Raw genomic sequence first — 21,811 nt, 5'->3', positions numbered from 1 at the left:
ACGAACAAGAGAGACAGCAGGAGAGATTGAGAAGCTACTGTGCCCTAGCCGAAGAAGGAAGAAAGAGAAGAAGAAGTTAAAGAAATGAATTTATGGCACTGTCGAGACCTAAGGAGGAAAGGGACCTCGAGTTATCTTAATACTTTCCCATTACATAATGGGAAAGTATTTTAAATTCTTTTAGATACCTTATCTAGTTATCTTAATACTTTCCCATTTTGCGCTACCATGGTCATAAGCAAGTTTTAAATTTTGAATATTCTTTCATCACTTCTTTAATAATCGTCACTTCTTTAATAATATCTTTAGTTCTATTTAACTATCAGATAGTTAAAAATACTAATGATTAATAAAAATTATTCTCTATGTACTTATCTTTGGTTATTTAAATGACTATTATATACACATAATATATATATATATATGATATAAAAGTCATGAACTCTCCAATTGGTCACTTTGTGTTTTTTGCATTGAAACAAAAGTCCATGTACATTGTCATGTGCATAATGCCTTGAAAACAATGTTATCATATGACAATAATCATAAATGTTAAACATAATGCCTTTAAGGATATAAATAGGGTTGTAAATGAAAAGCATCGAGCAAAATACGTCTTATTCAAGCTTATTCATTTTTTTATTTATTTATTGAGTTCATGCGGAAATTGAACAAGACTTAAGTTTAAAAATCTTATTTAGGCTTTTTTATCAAGCTCAATCCGCAATTGAGCTTTAATAAAATCTAACTAATGAGCTATTTGATGTTAATAATTTAAACATATGATTTAATTACCAACATAATTGGAGTTACAGATCATAATCAAATTTGATAAAATTCATTATATTTTAATTAAATTGTTTAATGAACTTCAAGAATGAATAAGAAAAGGTTTCAATCTATATATGTAGTTATTATTTGATATTTTTATCATTTATACCTAAAAAAATTTGCATAATTTTTAAAGTGAACAAAATATTAAACAATTTGACCCAAGAGCAGAACATAAATCATCAAATAAGCAAATAAACTATTAATGAGTATTTTAACATTCTCATAGCAAGTTACATGTTAAACAAAAAATGACCACGTTTATAGATATAAATGAACATGCAAGCTAACATTCCAATTCATTTATATGAAAAGCTTCTAAAAATTTGTCGAATGTTGCTCAATTTATTAAGGAGCCATTTGGGATCAATTTTATTTTTTTTATTAGTTCTTATTTTGTTTTGTTTATGTTTTAATTTAAAATTTTTAATTAAAATATGATTATTTTTAAACACGCTCAAAAAACCTTAAAATTACTTTGAGTACTTTCAAAAATAAGTATTTTTTTTTAAAAAACAAAAAATAAAAACAAATACAACTCACACTAAATAAATATGTTTTTAGAAATAAAAAAGCAAAAGTGATCCCAAATAGCACCTAAATAAATGAACATAAATGCACGAATGAGTATGGCCCCAAGTGCAAAGAATTCTACTTTGTGGAGTTTCAATTAAGGTCGTAAATCAACCAAGTCAGTTGAAAGCTACCTTGTTCAAGCTCATATATTTATTTTGTTAGGGAGTTCAATTTAAACTAGAATATGACCAAAGTTTTATGATCTTGTTTATGTTTGTCAATATTTTTTCTTATCAAGTTTATGTTATAATTAAGCCTTGATAGTTATATGTTTAATGCTAGTGATTTAAGAAAATATGCTTATTACTAGACAAATGGATTTATGACTTCTTCTAAGTAAAAACGACATAATTCACTAAGTATTATTTATATTATTTAGTTACATCACATTTTTATAACAATAAGTTTAATTTACTTGATTAGCTTTTCTTTAAATTTACAGCATAATTATACTTCAAAATATATACACAATTTTTTAAATACATAAAGTATAAGAAAATTAATATAAGAACATGCAGCAAATTTTGAAATAAGAAATAAAATCATCATGAAATGAGCATTTCACAAAACCTTTGGCGAATACTTGTTAAACAACAAATAAGCAAGTTCATGAGCATAAATAAATGATCTTTTTTAATCAAACACTTAGTTTATGAACATAAATAATGTTCAAGCTTGTTCATTTATATGTCAACTTCTAAAATTATATCCAAGTTCATTTAATTTCTTAAATAAATGAACAAAAACAAACCTTACAGCAATATGTATCAAGCTATTCAACAAGTGCAATGATGCTCTTGCAGACCTAATTTGAATTTTATTGAAATAAAAACAAAAAGATATACTATAACAGCCATGAAATAGTAAAATTCAACCTGTAAAAGGAGAGATGTAAGAAAGACATATTATAGAAGAAAACGATCGGTCACCTTTTTGCAGAGAGAGGCAAATGGGTTAAATATGATCATTTGTAATAATCTATAAAAGCATCTGGTTTTTGATCTTTGAAAAACGCTTAAAGTCCATAAAAAGTGACTTCTGTTCCAGAATTCTTGATCAAGCAACATAAAGTTTAGGCAATTTCATTTTGAAATAAAATTTTCAAGTAATTCGAGAAAATCCAAATATCACATCTCAATTTTTGCTCACTTTATCTGCAAAATTGGAGTTCTTCATCCTCACCAACTACACCAGTTACAATTCTTCCACTAATTCTAGATGTTGAGTAAATTCAATTAGATGAGATTACAATAGGACCTTCATGCCAAATCCATAATTTGGTTCATTGGTGACACCATCCCAAGTCAAATGATTTGTGGCTAAAATGTGAAGAGAGCAACAAAATTCTTCTAGTTTGCTTAATGAAAGAGTGGCATGAAACAGATTAAATAATTTGAACCAGATCAACTAAGACAGAATAAGGTTTAGCCTTTTGTTTAAATTGACATAGTTTAGATTTAAAATTTTTATCAAACCAAACCATTTAAGTACAATGCATTACTTATCAATTGATTTGCTTTTTGGTCTCAGATTTCTTCATCCATGTAATATGTTATTCACCAATTAATTTTGAGCAAAAGAAGCAAGACCGGATAATTAAAAATCATTTAAAACCAAATAGAAACATGCAAAAACGAACCAAAATAAAAAGCTAACTCCAAAATGTTCGGTTTAATTTTTATTTGACATATGGCAATTTGCTTTAGGTTTTCTAAATCAGTTCAATTTCAAATACTCGTTAATTTAAAAACCAGAGTAAACCGTGTAGATCATTCTGGCGAGAATCTTCAAAATAACATTCCAGAAGAAAGCTTCTCATACCCTAAAGCAACTATGATAACCATCCAATCACGACATAAATTCAACACCAACGGCAGGACTAATTATGATTTGTACGCTCTACAAAAAGATTTATAGATTAAGAAAATTATTTTATTTCATTTTTTTTTAAATTTCATATTTAGATAAGTTTTTTCTTCTTAATTATATTAAGGGTAGTTATCTTTTTATAAATAAGACCCCAAGGTTTTGATGGCTAAAGAAAAAATATTATGTTTTATGGTCCTCCTATCTCACTCACCTTCTCTCTCTCATCGCCAGTCTCACAAATTCTCACTCTCAAAACTCTCAATGATATTGTTCTAGGGCTCCTAGTTGTTTACAAAGCGAGTTTTGTGCCGAGAGGGGGGTTTGTGGAATGATAAGGGATTGATAATAAAAGAGTATGGCGGCGTTCAGATGGGAATGAACACCAATCAACGATTGTCCCGGCTAAAAAAAGCAAAGAAAACTCTGAATCAGTGACATTTGGGTAGTGAGGTGACTCCATCACCTGGATATAAAAGAAAAAGGTACAACACTCTGAAGAGCATAAAATGGAGAAAGTCTCGTAAATTCATTAAATCAACAAAACTAAAATCCAAACAACTACCACACTATATATATAAAAGTTACCTAATAGAAAATAACCTATTTAGTAATAGAAATAAAAATAATAATCAAAAAAGAAATAAAAGCTAGTTGAAAAAAATATATATTGGAGCTATGCACACCCGTGATTGCAAAAGCTTTCAATTCCACTAGATTGCAGAAGTCATGTGTTTGGAGTCACGAAAGTCATGATCACGTGATGAGGCAATCCAGTGTCATTTTTTCTCGGCTAGAAGATGCTTTTTTCTTCTATGTAAGCTTTTGGAATGGAGTTAATATCACCATAACAAAATTGTTTTTTTTTTGTGTCTGAGGTAATCTTACTATAAAATATATGCTTACGTCTGTTCCACACAATTGCAAAACACATACATCCTTCCAAATTTTGCCCCAATAAAATAAATAACCATCCTTTTTCAGCACAATAAGAGCTAAAGCTACATCTAGGCTAGTACTCTCACGAAATAAGCCTTCAACCATCTATTGTTTAATATATTTTCGTAATTTCTCATACTCAAATGGTCGCATCACATGACAAGTTGGTTTAGCATGGAATGAGATCTATGATATGTTGAATTTCCAAGTAGAAGCCATCCCAGAAGTAAAATGTCAGTCGTGATATTTAACAATTATTTCAACAGGCGTCATTCATTTTTTGTATTTGCTCTCTGGACTTGTTGCCTTCTAAAAAAATCAATATTAGACCAGCTAAAGTCTCTCTCATGAGCTCAACTTGAATTACTAACATCTTTCCCTCGTCAGTTGCAAGCTAATATTCCTCATTAATGTATTCATTCTCTCATGTCCCTGTACATTTTCTCAACTACACCCTGCTACGAGAAAAATATTATTCTCCTATTTAGCTAATTAGAAGTAATGCGCCCAAAATTATAGCAATTGAAACACTTCTAGGATATGACAGAACTGGGAGTGTTAGTGTTGGTAGTCACCGCATTTTCTCCACTCTAGATTGGTTTGTCCTCATGTGAGATTGATTTAGGTGTTCCACTAGGTGTAATATTACTGCCTAATAATGAGGTTGACCTGTCTGTAAAGTGTGGCGATCACCTGGTGATAATGTTATTTCTCCACCTTTAAAGCTAGAGTATGTGTAGGGACTAATACGATTGCAGTTGCACCACATTACTAATAGATGATCTCAGACCTCCAAAATACCTCGTTATTATGTGCTCTTGTAATTCCACTAAATCACATTTCAGCAAGAGTTGATCAAATTCAATTGTGTGCTCCTCCACAGAAGAATCTATGTGGCGCAAGTGGTGGAATTTCATGAAAATATTATGTTGCTAAAGCAGAGGAAGGTATTTACACTACATTTTCCTTTCCATCATAAAATCAGGCAAAGATCTTTTCTCACTCTGACGAAGACGCTTCAGGTTCTCCCACCACAGAGAATAATTCTTTATGAGTTTGATGGAGACTAGTTTGACTACCTGTCAGGTGGAACGTTCTTATACTCAAAAAATCGTGCCACTATCTAGAATCACTCGATGAATTCATCCAAATTTTGATAAATTTATTTTTATTCAAAAATCTTGGCTTCTCTAAAATTACATTAATGGTTTTTCATCACTGCAAACAGTACGGCGGAAAAGATTTACTTCCTTCTTTTGATCTGGCGAGTCACTGTTATGATTATAAGTGATCTCTCCAAATTGTTTTCTCTTAAAGACGACAAGCATTTATTGCGGTTAAAATTCCTCACTACATATCTCCATATTAGGTTCATGGACACCTCCTTGTAGATTTCTCCGAAACCACATTGCGTTCTTTTCTCCCAGTGAAAGCTTTAACTAAAAAGTATGATTTAGAGTTAGGGTTAAGGCCAGGTGTGTAACACTCAAAATTGAGAAACCAGATAAATTTAAAATGTACCCCAAATTTCACATACCCGAAATTCAAATGAATCAATTTTATAATTCTACCCATCGAATCAATCAATTCGATATATAGCACTAAACATGAATTTTCAATGCATAAGAAGATATAAAATTATAAAGTATAAGCTTAATTAAATCTTAAACACCCCAATTCATTCATTGTTCATAGGCAACCTTTTCCCAGCTAAGATGTAGGGCTTTGTTTTGGGGGTGTGTGTGTGTGTAAGTTTAATGACGCATCCCCCTCCCCCCTAGTAAACGGGTGAGTGACGGGTTTGGAAGCCACAGGTCACGATCCGAGGCTCCGAAGAGGTAATGGTGAGTAGAAACCCTCTTTTATGATATTTCAAACATTCATTTTATTCCTTACACTTCTATTTTGATGTTTATCATAAATTTATGCACCGTAGAAGGAGATGAATTAGTGTCATAGACTAAGAAATTGATTTGTGGGCTTCCATAAGGGCTTTTAACACGAAATCAACGAAGAAAATGAAGGATAAAAAGAAAGGGGAAGAGGTAAGAAGAATAGATAGCCTTGGAAAAGGAATGGCTATGTCGAGAAGCCCGTATGAGATGAGAATTCGAAAATGAATTATATATATGGTTAAATCAAGAAATGAGCTAAAATTTTATGAAATATCAAGATGTTTATGAATTTCAGGTTGTTTGCACTAAGCAGCAAGCTCGAGACAAGCATGAGGAAACTTGTTGTAGAGTTGTTTTGTTAATTCATGTGAACTAATAATTTGCTAACTTAAGAAAAATAATTCCCTGCAGATTTTCATGTGATGTTATGTTTAACATTGTTGTGATCGAATATCTGCATTGGCTGTAGGAATGCAAATTGATTGCCCTTTACAATAAATGTGATTTTAATATGTTAAGAATGTGATGAATATCTTTATGAAATTATTGATTGCAAGTATTCACGAAATCAATGTTCATAGGCAACCTTTTACCAAGCTAAGATGTGGGGTTTGGGGGAGGGGGTGTAAGTTAAATGACGTGTCCCACTCCCCCCATAACAAACGAGCGAGTGACAGGTTTGGGAGCTGCAGGCCACAATCCGAGGCTTAGAAAAGGTAATGGTGAGTAGAAACCCTCTTTTATGATATTTCAAACATTCATTTTTTTTCCTTACACTTCTATTTTGATTTTTATCATAAATCGATGCAGAGTAGCAGGAGATGAATTTGTGTCATAGACTAAGAAATTGATTTGTGGGCTTCCGTAAGGACTTTTAACACGAAATCAGCGAAGAAAATGAAGTATAAAGGGAAAGGGAATAGGGGAAGAGGGAACAAGAATAGACAGCCTTGGAAAAGGGTTGGCTATGCCGAGAAGCCCCTTTGAGATAAGAATTCATAAATGAATTATATATATGGTTAAATCAAAAAATGAACTAAGATTTTATGAAACCATAAGATATTTATGAATTTCTGGTTGTTTACACTAAGCAGCGAGCTCAAGACAAGCATGAGGAAACTCGTTGTAGAGCAGCTTCGTTAATTCATGTGAACTAATAATTTGTTAACTTAAGAAAAATAATTCTCTGCAGGTTTTCATGTGATGTTATGTTTAACATTGTTGCATTTAGAAATTTCATGTGTGTTGTGAATGAATATCTGCATTGACTGTATGAATGCAAATTGATTACCCCTTACAATAAATGTGATTTTAACATGTTAAGAATGTGATGAATATGTTTATGAAATTATTGATTGTAAATATTCATTTAATATGATCCATGCATAGGTTATATGAAATACTCATGTTATGCTTTAAAAAATATCACAAGTGATGTTATAAGTAAGATATTGCATGAATATTTGCAAGTATGGATGATAGGAAATAGTGGAATTTTTCGATTCCTGGTATTCAGACTATGACAAAACTCTGGGAATCACTGGGATTAGATGGCGACAGAACGTAGGGAATCATTGGGATCAGATTGTGACAAAATTTAAGGAATCGTTGGTACCAGGGAGGTTATTGTTAACGGTTATGTTGGGGGGGCAACCTTTCTCAATAGCTAATGTAGTCTTCAAACTAGGTGATGGAACAATGACATAACATAAAAATAATTGAGGGACCTATACAATTACAAGTAACATTATTATAATTAGAGTAATGAGTATTTTATTTATGTTGGATTTAGTAGCTCTATGTGTGTGTGCACGTGTGTATGTATCGATAATATGACTTTCGCGCTTCCAAATATATGCATATTAATGAATTATAAATTGAAATGTATCAAATATGTTTGCGACAATTTACTTAGACAAGTTCATCACCCATAAGGTCTAGATTTTGTAAGTCGACAACAGTGTTTGTAAGAATTTAGCCTGACAGAATTGTCAGTCACTGTCGCATCTCAACTGACCCTTAAGGAGGGGGAAATTGGTGTGGGACAAGGTGGATGATATGGGGAAAAAAAATATTTTTGCGACGGTGTTCAGTTTGGTTATTTGAAATTTTGGTTTGGGGAAAGAAAAACAATATCGTTCTAAAGCTCTTAAAAGGTGTTTAGAAAATGGATTTTGTGGGGAGGTGGTTATGGAATGAAAGGGAATGACAATATGCAAGTTTGACAGCGTTCGAACGGGAATTAACGTTGATCCGCAGTTGTCCTGCCTGAAAATAGTAGATCGATCGGCAAATGTCCCAACTGAATAGAGCAAATAAAATTAAATCCATGATGTTCGGCCAGTGAGGAAGTTTCACCACTTATCCTAAGCAAAATATAAACACAACACTTGCAAAAGAAAAGGCCACAACACTCCAAAAAGCATAAAATATAAAACATCCTCTCAAATTCAAAAAATCAACAAAAAATAAAAACAAAAGAACCACCACACAAAATATATAAAATTTACCTAATAGATAATTAACTAGTAATAGATAAATAGGAAAAGAATCAAAAAAGGAATAAAAGCTAGCTGCAAAAGGGAAATATCGAAGGGATCGACTCCCGTGAATGCTGAAGCCTTCAATTCCGCAGGATCACGATTCACATGATCGGAGTCGTGGAAGTCATGATCCCGTGAGGATCTTTCCCGCATAGAATTCTCAAGATACTATAATTGCTACAGTATCGTGTGACTCAACATTATTTGAGATGGTAGACGGGCAGCCAAAACAGTCTGTTTTTCTTTTTATGTTTTATTATTATCTTTCATTCTCTTTTAGTCATTTCTTATATATGTGTTGTATTAGAGTTTGAAGATATTTTTGATAATATTTTCTGTTAGGACGGCTGCCTGCATCCAGGGTTTCCCCTTCTAAGATTGTATCTGAATGTGAAATAGTGCTCCAAGTGTATCTCATCCGAGGTGGTGATCTCCTTCCAAGGAATCAAGTAGTTGTTCTAGTTGTAGGTCGTTTTCGAAGAGGTAGTTATTAATTATCTAACTCCTCCGCAACCTTTTCAGCCACTGCCATTACATCCCTCCCTCTTCATTTCCCTCGCAGTTACAGGCCTCCACCTTGGTTGTCGCCCCTATTCCCTCCCTTACCTTGTTGTTTCAACTATTGTCCAACCCCCCGTACTTGCTACAACCGCCAAGGACAGCAATCTTGCTATCTTTATTCCTACAATCTCACCACCTATTTCATTCATTCTAGCGACTTCCCTCATTGTCATAGCCCTGGAACAGCACTCCTCTTGCTGTCCTGCAGTTCACAACCCTTCCCTTCGCTGCCCCTCGCTGTCTCAGCCCTCCACTTGGCTGTCGCTACTGTTCCAAGCCCTCCGCTTCACCCCCAATGCAATTCCAGCCCCTTCTTTTGCTGTCCCAGCAAACCACAGCCCATTTCAACCTCCTAACACCACTCCCCGACCACCTAGCTAACCTCCAGCAACCTGGGATCGAGCCCTAGTGTGAGTTTGTATCTTATTTTGTTGTAATTTCCCATCCAAGTGTATTTCGTTGTCACCGTCTATTTTTTTTAGTAATAACATTTGCTTTTCCTATTATGGGTTGGGTTCTCCGGTATCACTCTCTCACATCTTCTCCTAGCTAAAATTAAAAAATTACACAATATTCAGCCTCCTCTCATGTCTCAATATCACTTGTTTTTCCTCTTATGACCTCCGAATTCCACTCTTTTTTCCCCTATTGCTCTCCCTCTCTACTCTCTATCAACCCCTCCCTCTTCTTGATTGAATATTCAAGTAACCCTTGATCAAAATTAGCCTCCAATGCTCATCAATTAAAATAAACTAGCTTCCAGCAACGCTCGCATATGCTTTCTTTGAGGCCGCAGAAAATAAAGTCCAATATACACAAGTTCAGTGAGAGATTTGCCAAAAAAAGAGACGTTTAGGATGGGATTTGTATTATAACCCCAAGTAGCAACCAACTATTCAACAATTAAACAATAATTGATAGAAAATCATTATGCGTATGAACAACATATACTACGCATAAGCACAAGGCCAATTGATATTTCAGGTACGCTTACTGGCAATATGTAATCTTTCAAGGTATACCAAGAACAAAAAAAAAACTCATAATAATTTCCAAGCACAAAGATAATCATTCTTAAATTTATAGCCTGAAAGATGCTTGGGAAATATTCAATATCGACAAAGAGAAATCATATCCTTTTTCCCTATTTCCTAGAATGGAATGGATACAAAAAGAGAACTGAAGAAAAGAAAAGTTACAAGCAAGTGGAGCTACAAATGAGCCAAGCATTAGATAAGCTGCCCATGGCTCTTCAATAAGAACTCATTAATGATCGTTTGATTAGCTAATCAAAAGAGTTTGAACACTTATAAATACTCGATTGTTAAATAAATAAATTTAAATAGCTTCCTCGATTCATTTATGTTTACTGATAGAATCATTCAAATATTGTTAACAACCTCGTTAAGAAGCTTGATTACAACTTAATTAAGATTTATTAATTCGGTATCATTTAAATTTTGGAAAATTTACATATCTAGCATAGAATTCTTATGTATTCACATATTACACACCTAAACTTTCATATTTATATACATAATAATTTGGTGCTTTAAACCTATGCATGAAAAGGTATATTTACTTTAAGAAAAAGGTAATAGTGCTATTTATGATATAATAATAATATTTCAAGTACTAATGTGTGTAAATATGAAAGTTTGGGTGTGAGATATCTAAATACATTAGAATTGTGTATTATGTATGAAAATGCCTCTTAAATGTTTATTTTTTAAGCCCAACAAGCCTTGTTTGACATGGCTAATTTATCCAAACAATGGCTCATATTAAGCTAAAGTATGATTTGATAAACGCTAGATTATAGCCTGTTTATTTTTTAAATAAGTTGCTCATTAATAAACTAAATAATTTCTATATGAACTGAGCTCGAATAGGATTTTTGACGAGCATACTCGAGCTCGAACATATTCCAAAAAGGTTGAATTTGGCTCGAGCCAAGCTCGAACAAGCTTTTCATAAACAAGCTTGAACTCAAACAAGCATCTAGTTAGCTCGACTCATTTTAGCCCTACAAGTAAGTTATTATAGTTTATTCTAAAGCTACAAAAAAAACTATCTTCTGGATCCAAATATCATGAAGTAACAATAAACTAAAATTAATGAAAAGTCTCGAAAAATTAGAGCCTACAGTAGAGGTGTGCATTAGGTCGATTAAGATGAATCGGTTTGAAAATTTTACAAACTGAAATCCAGGATCCAATCAACCGAACAAAATAATTTTTCAATGGAACCAAACCAGTCAAACCGAATTTTAATTCGGTTTGATCGGTTCGCTTCTACAGAAACGAAATTTAAATTTTTGATATATTAAAAATAAGAAAACACATACAAATGCAATGACATAATTATAACAAATCATATTCAATTGATTAAATTAATATGCTTACAAAAAATGAAGTTGCAAAAACAAAACTAATGGTTTACAATTTCTACAATCATATATTCAAGTGACATAGAAATGGTTTTCGATCGGTTTGATTTTTTTTTAAAACCTGAATTGTAAACCGTAAACCAAAATATACAAAATTTAAAACCATGATTTGAACCGTTATTTTAAAAACTAAAACAAATCAATAAAACAGTTCAGTTTTTTGGATTTATCCAAACAGTGCACACCTCTAGCCTACAGAAGCAAAAAAATTGACGAAATTTAAAAAAATAAATATAATTTAAAAAAAAACGTAGATGATTTGTAGGGATGAAAAAACTTTTATTAATTAAAATCAATGATGAAATAAGAGGCGTGGGGCGGCGGGTAACATTTCCACCATTATAACTTAAATATCACTTTTCAAGCCTCAAAAGAACAATTAAAAGAAAAATACTTGCCATAGCATGCATAAAGCGGAGTACAACAACATTGCCCTACAGCCTGCAAATAGATAGAGCATTATGCATTTAATAGCAAAAAATTTTAGATCTAAGTCTACAACAACAAGCCTTTATCCCACTAACTGGTTTCGGATACACGAATCCTTTTTCTCCATTGTGTTCTATTGAGTGTCATATTTTGATTTAATTCTATTAAATTAAGATAATTTATTTACAGCATGTCCAAGTCTTTTTAGGTTTACCTCTACCTTTCTTAACAGAAGTCAAATATAAAATATCTACTTTTCAAGCCCATTCATCAGATGATTGAAGTTCAATGTTACCAAACAATATAAGATGGCTCTCTCTAATTTTGTTTGACAATGAAGCTACACCAATCCTTTCACGGATAGATTCGCGTTCTACATTTCGTCTCTGCATTCGTCTCTGCATGTCAAGCCAATCATCCACCTAAGCATTCTCATCTCAGCGACACTTAACTTAATTGTATGCTTCTCTTTAACAGACCAATAATTTGCGTCATAAAGCAATGTAGGTCTCACCACAATCTTAAAAAAATTTCCTTTAAGTTTAAGTGGCATCTTTCTATCATACAATAGGTGTGATGTATTCCTCCACTTCATCCATCCAACTTGAATTTTATTAATAGCATCCCCATCTATATCATCATCACTTTAAACAATAGACCCGAGATATCTAAAATGTTCACTCCTTTTAATGATTTGATCATACATTGTTACAACTCTGCCACTAAATCTCCTACTACTAAAATTACATTCCATGTATTCAGTTTTAGATCAACTCAAATGAACACTTTTAGACTCTAATTTAGACATCCATAATTCAAGTTTTCCCTGACCACTAATTTTTTATCTAAGTCTGAAAAAAAAATTATCAAGGTTTGTAAATTTTAGATATAAGTCTGAAAAAAAATGTTCAAGATTTGTAAATTAACAACGTTGGTGTAAAAAATTTAGGAAAATAAAATTTAGATCCAAGTCTGAAAAAAAAAAGGTTAAGTCAAATTTATTCTCAAATTTTACAAATAAAAACATAACTAAACAAAAAGAAATCAAGCAATAAAAAACAAGAGCTATTGTTTGCCAATTAATAAAAGAGTTTGTGCATACTGTATGTAATACTACATATCGCTGACAAAAAAAGTGTAAATGTGCCTTACCATAAATGCATCCAAAAATGCACTGAAGTGCGGCTGGGAAGGCATTGGCAGCAGTAATACAGCGACAGAAAACAGACATAAGTTGCAAACGAAGTGCATTGTTTACAGGGGTTACTCGGAAATCAGCAGGTAAGCTTTCAACACTGGTGGTACCTGAATTTATATTTCAAAAGAGTATATTAAAATACCACCATAATTGTTAACATTATCTGGCGAAATAATAAGCTGCCAAAAAATGAAAAATTAGACACAGGAATAATGGCGCAGAGCAAAACCAGTTTGAAGTTACAGAAAATCATAGCAAAATTATTGTAAAATAAATTTACAAAATATATGAAGAGACTATGTTTCACCCCATGCCGATTGCTTGGATAGAAATTTGTAGAAGCTGAAGAACAAGCACTTGGATACACTAAATTTCATTATTCATGGTTGCCCAAGAATCAGATAAAATAATATTTTAACGTAAAAATAAAGGGTAGGGGACAATAAAATGTCATAAAATCATCATAATTAGCATTGTCCAAACTATTTTGGAGACGGTAAACAAAATATAAAATCTTCCTATTATTCAATATGACAAGATGAAAGAAGAAGTCTGCTCATTTCAATGTGTTTTTCAGCGTGTATAATATTTTAAATGGCCAGGAACTAAATACATGGGTTTTTAATAGGATTTAAACATAATTGATGATTAGATAGTGAAAATTTGACAACAATAGACTTTAAAAGTGGGATTATGCATGTAATCCTATCCTCCCCACTTTTGCAGATGTTTTATTAATGGTTCAAGTTTAGACATGATTCTATCCGATAACTAGTTACTCCATAAATAGTGGAAATAAAATTTTCAATCCGTTTCCTCAGATAAGGAAAAACCCCAGAAGAGCTCTGGGATCTCCAAAGAAAAAAAAATCAATGGTGAACCACTGCTAATCAGCTGATTGGCAAAAGAACTGCAGTCCTCCAACAGTATTCCTTTGGAGATCCCATAGCTGATTAGCAGTGGTTCACCATACCCAAAACTATGAGGACTCATTCACCAATAAATATTGGGAAATTATCACTTATTATATTAGAGAAACACTCATGATCTTACACTCTCCCATCCTAAAGTCCCCATCCAAATCTCTTCCAATTTTCAGCTGTTTATAGGCTAAGAAATGAAATATTTTGCCAATTAAATGAAATGTTTGATGGGGAAATAGTGGGAAGCTAAATGTGCAGGTTAATGAGGTGGTGGTGTTTGTTAGAAAAAAACATTTAATATCTGATAAATACATCATCATTCTCTCTTACATAGAGAAAAATTGGATTTGAGTTTGATATTTAAGAAATATCTCTTCTCCGTCTTGGTTAATTGATGCTGGTAGAAATGAAAAAGCTATACCAAATTGATATAGCCTACAAAAATAAATCAGAATTTTAAAATAAATGGAAAGAATAATTTCATTACTACAAAAGAGAAACAACACAAGATAAATGAGGATGCTCACCCATGACGAAAGCGGAATTGCTCGATTAAAGGAGATTCATTTAACTATTACATTGAGGAATTACAAATCTGAAAAACAAGAATCTCTTGCTCTTGAAGCACGAATACAAATAAAAGGACACAGTCACGACACAATACGGACATGACAAAGCATAATTGCAAAAATTATGACACAAAATACAGTGGACACGGTTTTATATTTAAAAATTTATTAATATGAAATACAAAATTTTCAATCATTCTATAGTAAAGACATCACAAAATGAAACATAATATCATAGTTGAAATTTTCTATAAATAAAAAAAACATAATTAATAATTAAAAAAATATTTTATTAGGAGCATTCATTTGTATACCATCATATCTCTGTCATGGCTTATCATGTCATCATATCTTGCAACGTCCCATCGTGCTGGTGCCATGTCAAAGCCCAATTTTATAATATAAAAAAAAAATCTGGAAACAGTTTATGGCATGTCGAACATGGGTTGGAGTGTGTCATAATCATGTCCGTGTCCGTGTTCGTGTCCTAGTCCAACACAAACACAAAGGCTATTCAAAAGTGCTCATGCTTCTTAGCCCTTTCTCTCTCATCCTTAAGCACTCTCCTTCAAATGTCATCCATTTTTAAGCCTTTCAAGAACTCAAAAACTCTTTGGCCAATTGAAAGAGGTGTAGATATGGGCGGGTTGCTTTTGAAAGAACAAATAATTGAGCTAGTCAATGTCAAGCATTAGTTGAAAAGTGCAATAAACATCCAAATATCCAAAAGAAACTTGATCATCCCTCCTGATTATTTATTTTTCCATGAAAATTCAAAAATTGCACATAATCTATTTCACCTATTTTGTTGCCCAACTTCCAACTATCTTGCCTCCAGCAAAATTCCTAGCCTTCCTACCAAACAATTCTATCTCCTATTTATTACTTAATACACTGAAATTTAAATATTGTGCATAGTCTCTCTTGAACCAACTTTGAACTTGCATGCCTCCACCACTAAGCATCCCCTTACGTACTGAAAATCATTCCCAAGTAATTTCTCTAATTTACTTGATTCATGCACTTCCACTAAGCACTAACTTCTCTCTATGAAAAACTTCGCAAAAATAAATAAATATTCAGATGCTTCTAGTATTCCATTACACCTTATTATCAAAATCCATGAAACTAAAATAATTTCCAACCAAAGAAACGTTCCACCCGATGCACACCAGATCCCCATCCATCAACAGAACAATAGGTTAATAAGCAAAAAAGCTTCACAATTTTAAGCCATAATTTTGCGCATAAACTAAAATGTTAGGCTTCAAAATGCTAGGCCTCTTGGATTTCCAATAGTGCTTTCTATTATAAGTTACATTATAGATAGGTAAGCTCATTTTTTATATTTTTTGTTCATAAAAAACATATGACCCTTGAAGCCTGTTTGTCTTGGTACTACTGTCTCAGCAGCCTTCCAATACAAATATAGAGCCACTAACAAATATCTAAGTTAACAGTAATGCTAATACCAAGTATCTTTCAATCAAAAAATATATAGGCATCCACATGGTGTGTTGTGCTTCGCGCATGAACCATTTGATTGTTAAAAATGTGTAATCAAAAACTTAGAAACATATTTGGTCCTACAAGCGCCTCAACAGAATAAAAAATCTAACACTAAATTTATAGCACATAATATTCTAAAAAAAAAAACTACATAGATGGCGAACAAATCTAATATTAATCTATAATAATAGAAAGTAAAACTGCTCACCATTAAACAGGATAAATAGTTTTTCTATCAAATCAGAGTCATCTAAATTGACACCAGCGGTCCTGCGCTTTAGTAAATCCTCTCCTCTTTTAGCAACAGGATCTTGACTTTAAAACAGTATAAGACAGACAAATATCAATGAGATGCCTCTCTTGTGATTAAATGAATACAGCCTTGTTGCAACATCAACCAATAAACAAGTACCTATCAGAAGCAGCAGCTAAATAAAGAGGATAGGCCAGCCCAGGTGCTAGCTGCATTGATTCGATAATATGCAAAATCCCAAGCTGCAGAAACAAAAAAATAACACGGAAAAGCATCAAAGCCAAAGTACTTAAATTAACAAACAAAAGACGACTGTTTAGCAGTTTACAATAACTTCAAGCATAATTAACAAAGCTACCTTCCTCTTTAGCAGAACATCTCCTTTCAATGGAAACTTTCCTGTAATGCGATCGGATTGAGCCAAAGAAAGCCCAGCCGGGCAGCCAACGCTTCAAGTAAAAGATTGATAAATAGGAGATAAGTCAACAATCTATTGGCAATTAATCATTGTAGTCCACAACAAAGATGACATACCCAAGTGATGGCGGTTGGTATAAAATCGTATGGAGACAAAATTCCACAAAAAGTTGTTTGTCCTTACCATCAGAAGACTTGTATTTCACATAAATCTTTTCATCAAGCTGACTTAAATCGCACTCACCAATTGCCTAAAATAATCAAAGAATATCTTCCATATTTTATGAATTCAAAACTAAAAACAATAATCAGAAAGTAGGAAATTATAAATCAAAAAAATATGTTGAATAGAATGGAATTCTAGAAAATATTTCCCACTTTTATGATACAAAACAATAGCAAACCCAAAGCAAAAGATAAAAATAAAATAAAAAATTGCAAGAAGATTAAGTTTTGATGCTTTACAGCAAGCTTTTTAGCAAGGCGTGACATCTCAATTGGCCATGTTAGAAGCCAAACCAACTCAATCTATGCAATTTGGCTATTGTTAATCCATATCTTAACACCATACATTCACAACTAATCCTCCAAAAATTTCAGAGTAACAATATAGTGTGCATTAATCTAACCAAACAGTATTAAATTAATGACATTATCAAAAACTAATCTGCTAAATGTTATTTCACCATTTTACTCTATAATTCAACTGTGCAGATTTTTTTCAACCACTTGAGTTCATTTGATTTTTTTAGCTTCTCCTCATGCTTATTTTTAGAGGGTTTCTTATGTACCTTGCCATAATTAAGAGATGTGAGTAGAAGGCATCATCAGCCTTAATAAGTGGAACCAGAAGAGTGTTTCTCAACCCAATTAAGTGGAAACAATTCATAAGGGATCAATATATGTGAAAAAGATTGCCACAATCACAATATTGTTTGCAATGAAAAGTATCTGTACAAGTGACAATGTATCAAAGATTTGTTACCTATATACAAGTGCTTGTTGATTATTTGCATATGTAAACATTCATGCATGTCTAAATAACTTGCTCGTGTGAGTGCCTTGTTGATGTATAATCACAGGTGCTTTACTTCATTTTTATACTCAAGTTTACATGTGCGGATTATAGAGTTAGAGTATCACCATTTGCATCATGAATAACTTTATCCCAATTGTTTGGGCTTTAGCTTCATCTTCATCAATATCTACTGATTATTGTGCAATGTTTGAAAACTATTGTGTAAATACTTTTGGCCGACATCTACACACCCGTGGTCAAACCACTTTCCTTCTTAAATTCTCGGGCATTTACGTACATACCACGCAATTATTATGAATTTACATACCTAACACCTAAATTCTACTTTTTAGATTTATAACATCCAAATCTTTCATATCACATAAAAATACCACATTTAAACTTTAAAAAGTGAAATACACATTTACATACATAAGGAATGGCATGCATGTAAAAATTAAGGTTTAGGGTCCGTTTGGAGCAGCGGCGCAATACCGCGCCACATTTTTCAATTGTTTGGGGTGGAGGTGTCGCTGCGGCTATCCGCATTTTAACCAAAATACGGGTCGTCTCGCAGACCCCGCGACCCAGCGCCCTGCTCGACTTTTTACCATCGTGCCCTCTATTATCTTGCCCTAACTCGAATCATTCAAATTTACCTCGTGCCCAACCTGGAGACTACAATCTTCCCCTCCTCTTCCTCCTCTTCTCCGACGTTGCTCACGCTACCTGGTTCCCCTTCTTCCTCTTCTCTCGCTTTTCTCACGCTGCCTGGTTCCTCTTCCTCATCTCCCTCCTTTGTTTCCCATTGGTAAGCACTTTGCTTTTCTAAAAAGTGTGAATGCTTGTTTGTTGGATTTGTGATGTCAGATGTGAATGTTGTTCGGTGGCATGGATGTGTGGTATGTGGTTGTGTGGCTCGAATTTGTTGGCTCGAATTTGGTGTGGATGTAGCTGATTTTTTTGTCAATGAGGCTGTGGGTGTGACTGTGTGGCTTGAATTTCTTGTATGCCTCGAATATATTGTGGATGAGTCTGCGTTGGTGTGGTTGTGTGGCTCAAATTTGTATCGCTTGAATTTTTTCTACTGTTCTGAAGTTGTTTTTTTTCTCGGATATCAAATATATTGTTATAACAATTCTATTGCAAACAACATTATTACACAGGGGCGGAATGGTCATTTATCCAGAAACAGCTGTGTGACAGTTGTTTTCAAACCGTAAAAAACAAGCAGGCGGCCAGCTTTACCGCAGCAGCTTCCTGGGGCAGCTAAGCTGCAGCTGATAAGTTGATAAGTTGCAGCTGCCCCAAACAGACATTTAGTTGTTTGATGCGTAAATAAATAAGAATTGAGTTGTATAAATGTAAATCTTCCTGAATCCTTCAATGTTATTTTAAATTTTTCATCTTGAAGGTGCATTATCAACCCTCTATCTCAGGTGTCCAAATCATTTCTCTATTTTTTTAATATACTATCTTCAACAGATGTTACTCATATTATTGCAAAAAAACATACATTAATTAAATGGTTTAAAATCCAAGCAATTGAAATATATGAGTAGAAAAAGGATTGAAATAACCACCATAAGTGACAATGGCATCTTAAAAATCCTATTTCAACACCTAAGGGGCTATCTGATTGCAAGTAAGATTTAATTTAAATAGGATTTAGTAAATTGTGTAAATCTGAATTTATCAAATCCTTTTGTGATTAAATCATAAAAACTGTTTAGTATGTTAGTAAGTAAATCCTAATAAATCTTGAGAAACTGTTTAGCAATATTTAAAAATATTTAATAGGATTTAGGTTGTTAAAAGCCTTCAAAATAGGCATCTGTCAAAAACATAAATCCTATACTTCAAAAACATGTTTTCAAAAACTTCCATATGATTTCCAAACAGATTTCGGAGTTAATAGCTTAACATTGCTTATTAATGATATAATTATTAAGTCAAAGTAATTTTATTTTAATTTATTATTAATAGATATACTCATAAATAATTAAATATTTATTAAGTAATTAATCATTATTAATAATTTAACTTAACTAAAGATAAAAAATAATAATTTAACACTCATTAGTTAATAATTAATTTCTAATTTATTAAACTAACTAATAATTGTAGGACTTTACTAAATTAATTAAATTTAATAAGTAATTTATTTTTTATTATTAATAGTTAAATAAATACATATAAATTTCTATAATTATAATTAATTTGATAACATTTTAATTTATTATTAATTATTTATCATATAAATTAACTTAAATAAAATTAAATTAAAACCACAAAACCATCTTCCCCTTTCTGTCTCCTACCCAAATCCTTGCTCAAAGCCTCTCCTCTCCTACTAGTTTTGCCCAAAACTATCACATCCATGGCTAAACTCTCGCAATGCAAGTCGCGGTTTGAGCTGGGAAGGCAAAAACGGGATCGCGATGTACAAAGACATCTAAAACTTCCATCTTTCATCTAATTCCGATCCGCTCCCCCGCATTCACGAGTTTTAGGCGGTGTTTGGCTGCATTACGGATTTACGTTAAATAGGATTTAGCAAATTTGAATTTATCGAATCTATTTTGATGGAGAAAAGCTTTGAAGCCATCGATTGTAAATGCGCCTGCGACTCGGATTTACCCCAGGAATAAAGACGAAAAGTGGGGAAAACTGGCAAAACATGGGGAAATTTGATTTAACGGACTGTTGGATTTAATATTTAATTTTGTTCTTTTTGGATTTATGGTCTGTTTGGGGTAGTTTATAACTGCGGGCGGCGTTTTGAAAACGTCGGCATGTTGTTTGTTTCGCTCGTTTCTCCAGCTTATCCCAAAACTGTGTTTTATATTTGTTAAACAAGCGACCCGCGGGAAGATCACTATGGGCCGTGTTCGTTCGGATCTTTTACTCCCGTGCTCTCCTCGCTAGGGAACCCATCGCGCATTCCTCTGCCTAGTCGCTCCTCCCTCTTCTTCAGCAATCCTTCTCGACAGGGAGACAGACTGATCCTATGGAGGGATCAGTAGCGAAGAGCTTGGCTAGGCTGAGTTGGTCACTGAGGAAACGAGAGAATGGCGCAGCACGATGTTGACCTCATTTTTAATGAGGTCTTAGTCTCCTACTCTCAGAACCCATAATCTAGCCTTAGGAGTTCCTTGTTGACCATCCTAGCGGACTAGTAATGGAGCCCACCTCTCGTAGAACTTCAAACCGCTTCTTGACTTTTTTTTTAAGAACTCGCATGAGTGGTTTCAAGCACTCAACTTTTAGTTGCAAGGGCTAAGGACCAACATGCAGAGGGCCCGAAAATGAGTTCCTATATGAACAAACAGCCTTAGGCGAACCCCTTGTGACTCGATTACTCGCGAACGCCGCAATTCACGCACTCACTGCACCACACACGACTTTAACTTGAATCGACTCGACCGTCGGCAAAATTGTCCGGACGACCCTGTATGACGAAATAGACCACGCCGACGCGTCCGGAACGTCAACTTTAGCTAGGAAGGACCCCTGTATTGTTAGGGTTACGCGCGCACACAAATAACACAAAAATCGATGTATTTTTTTTCTTTAGCGGGATGCGGGCCCGGACTCAACTCATGTTCAACTTGAATTCGATTTAGGCTGGACTCGAGCCTGAACAAGAGTTAAGTAATTTGAATTTCAAATTTCAAATAAAATATTTAATCCAGTTTTAATGAAATTAAATTAGGAGTTATTATATGCCAAATAAAAATCCTACCCCATTGGAAATTCATCAATTACCCGCCCATTATCGCATAACAAACTTTTTGGAATTCCTCGAATACAAGATCCCGCTTAGCTCCTTCCT

General features: G+C 33.3%; 1 protein-coding gene across 2 annotated transcripts in view; it reads right to left on the bottom strand.

The window, feature by feature from the left end:
* The window catches only part of LOC110038840 (proteasome-associated protein ECM29 homolog), a 192,424-nt gene that overhangs the window by 163,772 nt on the left and 6,841 nt on the right, over window positions 1-21,811 (bottom strand). For both annotated transcript variants that reach the window (XM_020743756.1, XM_020743757.1), the window contains exons 4-8: window positions 17,076-17,209; window positions 16,900-16,990; window positions 16,701-16,783; window positions 16,497-16,603; window positions 13,242-13,394 (exon numbers count right to left, since the gene is read on the bottom strand). In XM_020743756.1, the coding sequence (XP_020599415.1) occupies window positions 13,242-13,394; window positions 16,497-16,603; window positions 16,701-16,783; window positions 16,900-16,990; window positions 17,076-17,209 (568 nt within the window). The remainder of the gene's footprint in view (window positions 1-13,241; window positions 13,395-16,496; window positions 16,604-16,700; window positions 16,784-16,899; window positions 16,991-17,075; window positions 17,210-21,811) is intronic.

Source organism: Phalaenopsis equestris, unplaced genomic scaffold (assembly GCF_001263595.1).
Source record: "Phalaenopsis equestris unplaced genomic scaffold, ASM126359v1 Scaffold234130, whole genome shotgun sequence".
Lineage (NCBI taxonomy): Eukaryota > Viridiplantae > Streptophyta > Magnoliopsida > Asparagales > Orchidaceae > Phalaenopsis > Phalaenopsis equestris.
Note: the sequence above shows the minus strand (reverse complement) of the source record. Positions and strands in the feature narration are given on the sequence as shown.